This window comes from Bombus huntii, chromosome 18 (genome assembly GCF_024542735.1).
Source record: "Bombus huntii isolate Logan2020A chromosome 18, iyBomHunt1.1, whole genome shotgun sequence".
Classification (NCBI taxonomy): domain Eukaryota; kingdom Metazoa; phylum Arthropoda; class Insecta; order Hymenoptera; family Apidae; genus Bombus; species Bombus huntii.
Window position 1 is genome coordinate 2,900,940 of NC_066255.1, and position 9,785 is coordinate 2,910,724.

General features: G+C 37.4%; 1 protein-coding gene across 1 annotated transcript; it reads right to left on the bottom strand.

The window, feature by feature from the left end:
* Window positions 1-481: 481 nt before the first annotated feature.
* LOC126875577 (homeobox protein Hox-A1-like) lies at window positions 482-7,526 on the bottom strand. The gene is made up of 4 exons (XM_050638529.1): window positions 6,761-7,526; window positions 6,224-6,352; window positions 4,613-5,054; window positions 482-593 (listed from the first exon to the last, which is right to left on the bottom strand). Exons 1-4 carry the CDS (start codon window positions 7,389-7,391, stop codon window positions 482-484), a joined length of 1,314 nt encoding a protein of 437 aa, XP_050494486.1. The 5' UTR covers window positions 7,392-7,526.
* Window positions 7,527-9,785: the final 2,259 nt, after the last annotated feature.

Sequence of the window (9,785 nt, forward strand, 5' to 3'; positions counted from 1 at the left end):
CGTTTCAAAGCTGTCTCTCTCCCGCACGGCGTTCGTCCATTCTCCGCCTCTCTGTTTCTTCATTCGTCCCATTAGAAATTCTAATAAAGCCGTCTCAGGTGTAAAAAACGTATCGGGACCCCCATGAATCACGTGTCGCAAAGCAGAGCCGCCAGGACACGTGTATCTGTTATGCCTTCCTCTCCGCGACGCGAAAGGGGATGCTTTGCGCGGCGTTTTCTTCTCCTCTTCCTTCGCCAGCGGTAATATTTGCCGCTCGACCAACCAGAAGTACTTTGGGGAAGAAGTAATCATCGTCGTTGATAGCGGGTTTTAATCAACGAATTATCATGAAGTACATTTCTTATGACTTGTAAGTAGGAATGGGTTGAAGTGACTTGTAAACTACGGATGAGAATGGGTAGGTAAATTGTGTAAAATATGTTCAACTCTAGTTTGGGTAATCATTTCTATATTTTTAAATCTCTTTTTACAATTTTCCTCATTTATATTCATGATACATTCTTACCCAAAAGTTGTACAAAGTTGTACATGTTAAAGATTGAAATTTATACAGTTCTGCTTCTCCACCGGGTCCAAATATTTCACATATGCTACACAGTATTTAATATTACATTATATATTATATGTACAATTGTTCTCCTTTTCTCTTTTGAAACTCATATTTGTTGGATAACTGCTGTACCGCTTGGCACAAGAGTACAAATACTTTACATATACTACACAGTATTTAATTTTACATTATATATTATATGTACAATTGCTTTTCTTTTTACTTTTGAAACTCATACTTGTTGGATAACTACAGTACCGCTTGGCACAAGAGTACAAATACTTTACATATGCTACACAGTATTTAATTTTACATTATATATTATATGTACAATTGTTTTTCTTTTCTCTCTTGAAACTCATATTTGTTGGATAACTACAGTACCGCTTGGCACAAGAGTACAAATACTTTAAATATGCTACACAATATTTAATGCTACATTATATATTATATGTACAATTGCTTTTCTTTTTACTTTTGAAACTCATACTTGTTGGATAACTACAGTTCTGGTTGCTCACAATGGTTTAAATATTTTGCATATGCTACAGAATATTTAATGCTATATTACATATTATATTGTATACTCTATATTATATAATACATTGTATGGTATATTATATAGTAATAGTATGCATTATATATTATGTAGTATATGTACAGTTGTTTCTTGTTTTTTTATTGATTCAGTTTGCATAGGATATATTAATTTCAATTCGCATGGACATATTGAACTTGGTGGCATCCTCAGTTATACGACACGCTAGAGACCAATGATACAATGATTCGTGCAAGTAAGTTTAGAAGGCAGTGGTTTAATGTAAGTAGATCTTGTCGTGGTTGTGCGCCTGTCACGCTGCTCATATATTAAACCCCTGCGTGGACAGTTTCATGTGTTTGCATAAATAAGGGTTGCCAGGTCAATGGTTCTCTTTTTGTCGTTGGCGGGTCTGTGGGTTGATGCTTCTTGCACGGTAATAGAGATATGTAGTTGGAATATAACCTTTGAGATATTCCTTTCTATTGATTATTAACACTTAATATGATAGGTAATCTTAGATCGGTAAATACATCTGAAGGAATTTTGTCGATGAAGGTAGTCTAACCTCAAAATCTGCGTCAAATCGTGAGACATTTCAAAATGTAAAAAGATTCATAATTATTAAAAAGTCAATATATGACTCTGCTTGAATCGTTAGAAAGGAATTCTCCCTCTAACAACGATTAACAATTAACAATATAGATATATAACCTACAGATATATATAACTTAATATAAATATATAACCAACAGATAATAATAATAAACCAATATATATATTATTATTATTATATATATATATTGACCAATAATAGCCAATATATATAACCTACAGATAATAATAGTTAAAGTAAAATACGGTTGTATATTGTTTCATTCATAATGTCATTTTCTAATCAGGGTTTCGAGCCAGAAGAACAACCCAATTATTTTCATAGAGCTACTTTCAGACATATCCCATTGTATCTTGTGAAAGTTCAATTTGATAAAATTGTCAAACATCAAGAAAAAAAGGGGGGGGGGGGGGGAATCTTATAAACTCAACTAGAAAAGGGAGGAAAGGAACAAGAGAGCTGATAAATTCCGCGCGGGTTACCCGGACAGGGTGGGGGGGAAAAAAAATATATTCAATTTCAGGTTCACAGCTAAGACGCGTTGCAGAAAAACCAATACGTATCCGCGTGCCGGCCATGATGGATTGCCGGAGCTATGGGAAACTATCTGTCAAGCACAATATCGACCCTCGCTCTCTTCGTCCAACCCCTAGAAACCGAAGGTTCACTCTCGCTGCCGGCGTCCGTCCCAGAGTTGTACTCTCTCTTTCCCCGCGATGTGGCCTCACCTATACATTTCTATACAAATCTTTACTCGGCCCCCCTTTTTCCTCTCTCTTTCTCTTTTCCTCCCCTCCTTTCTGGTCGAGAATCCGTGACCATTTCGCAAATGGCACGTCTCTCCTCCACTCTATGGAGCCTGCTGCGTTTGCATAAGAAAAGAGCGCGAGATGTATAGTTAAAGGCCGACGGGCTGTCGCGCACGAGGAATCCTCACGATAAAGGAAAACCGCGATCCCATTAAAATGCTTTATCGATCGCCATCGATGCCTGGCGATCGACCGATAACGACGACACGACTCGCGATTCACCGGCCTCGTTTGTCGAATCGCTTTCGTGCGGTTGCTGGTAGTCCACTGGCGAGAATCTTCGCTGGCGGTCTAAATTAATTCTAGGCAAATGTGATTTCCGTTTACTAGTTTCTGCTTGTATTAGACAAATTGCTCTCTGTTTTTAATTTATGGTGCAAAGCATTACGAATGAAACTTGTCATCGTGTAAGAAACAATTCGTTTTAGTATAAAATAGGATATGTTGTGTAACTTCTATAATTAATAAATTAAGAAATTAACATGTAACAAATAACTATATAACAGACTGGTGTAACTGTACGGTTTGTACAAAGCTAATGTGTCGTTTAAATATAAAGCTGAGTATTTAAACTTGCTAAATCTAAATTATTTAATTAACTGATAGGAACGTTAAACATTGCTCGCATGTACTGTTAATCTACAATTATTGCAAAAACAGAATTTAGAAAAAAAGACTTAGATAAGATTTAGATAACAAACACTGAGATTTCGATGCGATTATTAAATAAAGCAAGAAAACGGACTGGTGATTGCATTTTTGCGGGATTTATAAAATTCCATTTATTCAAAGCCGCACTTCACTTTCCCCGGGCAACGATGACAATTAAATACATGCGAAATTCGCAACCACACAAAGTTCCACGATTTTATTAATTAGCAATTTATTAATTAGAAATTACTTAGAAAACTGAAGCGCAAGATACACGTTTGTATACGCACAAAGAACGTTTTCGGCCATCTTGTTTCGTGTGAACAGCGCAGCTGCCGAGCGTATCCCCACTCTCCTTCATCCCTTAACTTTACGACTCCCCACGTTATTCTGTGCCTTCACTGGTAACCGAACATCAGTAAATTATTTTGAAATTATTTTTCATATTCTAAAGCGAGACCGTTTTCCTACCGATAATTTTAATCATTGAAATCAGAATTACGTTCGAAGAAGAGCGAAACCATCGGTCAAGTGGACTTTTTGCAAATGTCTCGGTTTGTGAAACCACGTTCAAAGGGTTATAACCAAAGTGAAAACGCCGAGTCAGTGTCATTAATCAGTCAAAATATAAAATTCGCGTCAAAATATTTTCGAAAGGACGATCGCGCTTCTCTTCGAAATGGAGATACTGTGTTTTGTAACCTGAACCGATCAACGACGACCGCGTACAGAGCGAAATGCGCCGTGAACGACCTCGCTTTCGGGATACCTGAGCCGCAGGATACTCGGCTGTTTAGCTCATTTAGCCATAAATCATAGTGGTTGCAGGGTCAGCTGGCCTGATCTTGTTCCGAAAACCACGTTCTTTGCTCACGATCCGTGTCAAAGTTCTAAACTTACGTTTATTAAACAGTTTTGCAAATTCAACAATAGACTGAATTTTCAAGCACTCGACGATTTCTCAACATTTCGTACGAAATTACTTTGGGTCCGAGCCAAGTTCTCGAGAAAATTATATCGAACAGTTTGAATCTACATTTGTTTATTGTCGTTGCATGCATGCGAGTAACAAATTACACGAATCCTCGCGAGCATCACATTGTTCTATTAACTCTCTGCATTACGACACATCAAATATCGTTAGCGAAATAACACTATACGTCAATTATTGTTAAGATAATTATACTTACGATTTTCCAATTCTCCTATCAATCGACTAGCGACTATCGAATAGGACTATATACACCGCTATAAGTGTTCATGATTTCAAGGGACGATCTTAGTTTCCTTAATCCTCTTCCTAAAAATAATCATTGTTGTCGTACCGCCTATGATGTTGTTGTTGTTGTAGTTGTTGTCGTTGTTGTTGTTGTTGTTGTTGTTGTAGTTGTTGTAGTTGTTGCTGATGACGATATTCGAAATATGCCTCGTGGAGCATGTCTTGCCTGGCAGCAACTAGATGAGCGGGCATCGCAACTTGTCCTGGCTGCATCATTGGTGCGGTGCTTGGTCCTGGGTACGCTGTGACCGGCAGCGTATCGACGAGCGAAGCATTGTGACTCGGCGAACTGCTGCCTTCTGAATTTCCTTCTGATGCGGAGTAAGCGGGTGGGTCGTCCCTGTTCGCCTCTTGTAATGCGGGTTGAGCGAGTTTACCATCCTTTTTCGCCTTCATTCGCCGATTTTGGAACCAGATCTTGATCTGGCGTTCAGTTAAAGAGAGAGCCTTAGATATCTCGATGCGACGTCTTCGAGTGAGGTAGCGGTTATAGTGGAATTCTTTTTCCAGTTCCAGCGTTTGAAATCGAGTATATGTTTGTCGGGTCCGCTTCTGTCCAACGTTTTTTCCATCGCCTGTAACGTAACCTTGATGTTCAGTATCATGTCAAATTTCCATAATTTAATGGGAGGAAAAGCTAATTATTTTCATAGAGTTCGACAGGCTCAAATTTGGTTTTATAATGCTATAAAAAATTGTTTTTTATAATATTTCAATATTATAATATATTAAAATAATATTGTTGAAAATGACAACGTGAATTTGTGCTCACCATCCTAATGCAGATACGTTAGTTATAAGAAATAGTAACTAGATGATAATCCTAGTTACAATCGATAGATTTAATCGATAGGCTTAAGATGCTTTTCTATTTTTATCCCTAGTTTTTGTAAACTCGTGCAATAAAGGCTTTTTTTGGCTCACAACGGTGTGATAGATTTATCCATTCAATAAAACAATAACTATTGTGATCCTACCTCTGAGTACAGAAATAACAACAAACATAATATATTTAAATATCATAAAAAATTGTTTTCTATAATATTTCGATATTATAACATGATATTAATATAATATTGTTGAAAATGACAACGTGAATTCGTGCTCGCCATCCTTATGCAGATCCGTTAGTTATAAGAAATAGTAACTAGATGATAATCCCAGTTACAATCGATAGATTTAATCGATAGGCTTAAGATGCTTTCTTATTTTTATCCCTAGTTTTTGTAAACTCGTGCAATAAAGGTTTTTTCTGGCTCACAACTGTGTGATAGATTTATCCGTTCAATAAAATAATAACTATTGTGATCCTATCTCTGAATATAGAAATAACAACAAATATAATATAATATAATATATATCGTGATGACGACAAGAATAGGGTTAGGGGCGTTTAACGAACTTTCGCTGGGATTAGTCATGGTTGTTATACAATAGTGGTAATGTTGAATATCACAGTCGTAGGTATTACAACGTTATCGAGTAATCGCGGTGATTAGACACGAATGACGGTGGCCTCAGTTTCGATAACGAATCCATTGCCAACAGGACGACGAATGCAATGTGATACACGATTCTGACGTCGCTCAAAGTGCAAGTAGTACTGCTCTGCATAATATCTCTCTATGTCCTCTCCCCACCTCCCCGATCAATCTTTGTTTTTAAAGAGAGCTATATGATTATTCCATACGTCTTTTAGATCCACGACCCTCCCGCGACCGTGGCTACGTTCAGTCAACCGTTACGTTACTTCAAACCCAAGCCCACCGTCATTAACCTTGAGCACAACTATTTCTTAGTTTTATTACTTTAAGTGTATTTACAGTAAGTGTCTGGAGTAGGGTATTAGGCTTTTCCCGAATATTCAAAAAGGGAGGCCTCGATGTCTTTTCATCTTCAACATATACTATAATATAATATATTCAAATATTATAAAATATTATAAAAAATTCTTTTTTATAATATTTCAGTAGACTCGTGACTACCTTTGTAATTTTATATTATAAAAAATTGTTTTTTATAATATTTCAGTAGACTCGTGACTACCTCTGTAATTTTATATTATAAAAAATTGTTTTTTATAATATTTCAGTGGTCTCGCGGCTACCTTTGTAATTTTATAATATTACAAAAAATTCTTTTTTATAGTATTTCAGTAAACGCGTGACTACCTTGTGTAATACTTAAATATTTTTACTATAAAAATTCCATGAAATTCGACAAATTTCGATCTACGAAGGCTACCGTCTACGGTATTTGGATATTTTTCATACAAAAAATAATATAAAAATTCTACAGAAATTGTCCTACATACTGTTAAAATAAGATCTCATCCATGGATATTCCACCTGCTGGAGCGTCTGCTCGTCCGCGAACTCATTAATTTCGGCAGGGTTTCGCCTCTCAGTAACTTGACCATTTAGGTAAGCAGCGTATCTATGCTGCGCGACATAGTTCGTGCGCGAGTTTGATGCCATCATCATAGATGGGGTTACGCCACTGTTAGAATATTGTTGTACATGATAACCTTGGTGGTTCGGCAAGTATCCATTTTGAATTTCTTGCTGTCGAACTTGTGCTTGGGCATCCGGTAGAAAAGCGACAATAGGAGACATTCTGCCAGTCGAGGACGATGGTGTGTACGGAGCAGACTGACAGGGAATATTAGACACATTCTGCCCGCCTAGTGGTGCTCCCCGGTTTTTACCAGGATTAACGCGATCTTGGGCAACTGTCTCTTTCCCCTGGCGTAATAGCATCTCCAAAAGGCTGGAGGAGCCTGAACAATCCTGATCCGAATAATTTTGATTGTAATTTGGACCCGGGTATATTTGCTGTTGTTCTGTCGAGTACGAACTACCGGGAAAGTTATTCTGTTCGTTGATAGGTGGCTGGTTAAGCCACAAGTTTGCGTCAGCGTCGGCGAAACGCGCTGTGTTCGACATAGTGTTTGAATTATTGAACTCAAAACAACACAAATATACCGATCAGGATTTTTCGTATGGCACTGATTGGAGCACTTAAGACAGGGCAACAGGTCTCATACGCCACGGACACCACTGACCGTCACAATGTTTGTTAGAATGTAAGATATTTTATATATATATATATACGCATTATCAAATGTTCACTAACGATCAACACAAAGCACTTTTTGTTGTATCAGGAAGTCAACCGGACGAGCAGGAACGAGGATACGTTCCTTCCGCACTGGGTGTACCATCACTTTGCAAAAGCAACAGACACTGAGAGGTCGACGGCAAGCCGACTTCCAATGAAATGAAACGATCTTGTCCCTGTGACGATTTTAACCGTTTACTGTACACGGGGGTTCTACGTGTGCCAAAAAGGGGCTCCCCGACAAACTTTCACCGGTTTATTACCGTACCACGTGGACGCAGGCGTATCCGGGTGGAGGTGGAAGGGACAGGGCCAAACAACCCTCGTACCGAACGTTGCACCTCCGTGGCTACCGCAGGGGAGCTCTGTTGCTTCGCCTCTATCAGCTGCCCTTTGATTCAAAGTTAAGGCCACCCCCAACGTACGTACTCGCTTTTCGATCTGTGCCACAATCCCCTCCCACTATTAACGCTATTCACACAAAACCCATATTGGCTCCCCTAGCACCCGACCTCGCACAATGTCTCTGCCATGTGTGCGCGTCCCTTGGACCGCGCGCACTCAGTCCTATCGTCATCGAGCAATCCCATCTCATGAGATATACTGAAAAAATTGAATAAACTGATAAGCCAGATTTGAACGGCTCTGTGAGGTTAAACACGAGCGAAAATCGCAAGAGGAAAGCACGACGGGTATGAGTTTGCCGATTTGTTTATTTTGATTTCATCTGACGGTTATGTGAACGGTTGACATAATTTAAAATTAGAACAGTTCTGTAACGACACGTGAGTCAGAGAACAATTTGGATTGTGTTGTTTTGCCTCGGAATATTAACACCGTTATGATATACAAACTGCGGGAAAAAAACCGCTACGGGCAACCGTTAAGCCAAGTCAAATCCGAAATTTTCTTTCGATCGGTAGAAATAAACAAACACGACCGTTAGAACGATCAGTAGTCAATCTTTAGCGAATTAATTTTTTCAATATTCTCATTGAACATTGTTGTCAATATAGAACGATCTATGGTTGACTTTGTATCACTTGTATTGTACGGTTATTACTGTACCATATATCTGTAAGTGTTTTAAAATAAATTTGATGACACAAACATCATAACTCGTCTCATTAGTACAAAAACCAACTGGTTTAATCATCCTCTATAAATGTTTCAAGGTTAGAGATTACACCAACAGATCTCACAAAGGACGTAACCTGACCTACAAACACTCACCACACTAAAGAAATAAATCAATCAAATTCGAAGATGGTATCCCACTGGAGGTAGCCATCCACATGCTATATTGCTATATCACTAAGCTATAATATTTTACCAAATGTCCTACTGGACAAATTGTAAAATGTAAATAAATAAATAATAAAAAAAAAGTCAGAGATCTTAGTCTTGTAAATTGTTAAGTTGAGCAGGTTTTGCAAAAGCCAAAGGTAGGATTATTGAGACAGGCAACGTTTTAACACTTTTTGTGATTAAATACGACGAGGAATGTTTGTAGAATTTTGTATAGAACGAAAAAGCATCAGTACGTTTAGTTTCTAAAGCAAAGGAGAAGATAATTTTGCTAATTGAATTTTATAATCCTATCCTTGTCAAAAATACAATATCTGACTTATCCTGACTTTAACCTATAGCCATGAAACGTACTATGAGATTCAGTAAAGTAAAAGAAAATGCATGTTTAGCTTCTAAAGCAAAGGAGAAGATAATTTTGTTAATTGAATTTTATAATCCTATCCTTGTCAAAAATACAATATCTGACTTATCCTGACTTTAACCTGTAGCCATGAAACGTACTATGAGATTCAGTAAAGTAAAAGAAAATACATGTTTAGCTTCTAAATCAAAGGAGAAGATAATTTTGCTAATTGAATTTTATAATCCTATCCTTATCAAAAATACAATATCTGACTTATCCTGACTTTAACCTGTAGCCATGAAACGTACTATGAGATTCAGTAAAGTAAAAGAAAATACATGTTTAGCTTCTAAAGCAAAGGAGAAGATAATTTTGCTAATTGAATTTTATAATCCTATCCTTGTCAAAAATACAATATCTGACTTATCCTGACTTTAACCTGTAGTCTTTATTTTATGAAGTAAAATACAAGAGGTTAGTTTGGGTGATGTGACATTGAAAGAAAGTGACTTTTAGGTTAGCTTAGATTTTTATTCAAATATCCATAGTTGGACTTTGGACATTT

What these genes read in the sequence shown, in the direction of transcription:
- LOC126875577 (XM_050638529.1), bottom strand. Translation starts at nt 7,391, where the DNA reads ATGTCGAACACAGCGCGTTTCGCCGACGCTGACGCAAACTTGTGGCTT. An exon ending in GATGAGATCTTATTTTAACA is followed by an intron (nt 6,353 to 6,760) that starts GTATGTAGGACA and finishes ATTATATTATAG; the next exon opens with TATATGTTGAAGATGAAAAG. An exon ending in GCTCATCTAGTTGCTGCCAG is followed by an intron (nt 594 to 4,612) that starts GCAAGACATGCT and finishes AATACTGTGTAG; the next exon opens with CATATGTGAAATATTTGGAC.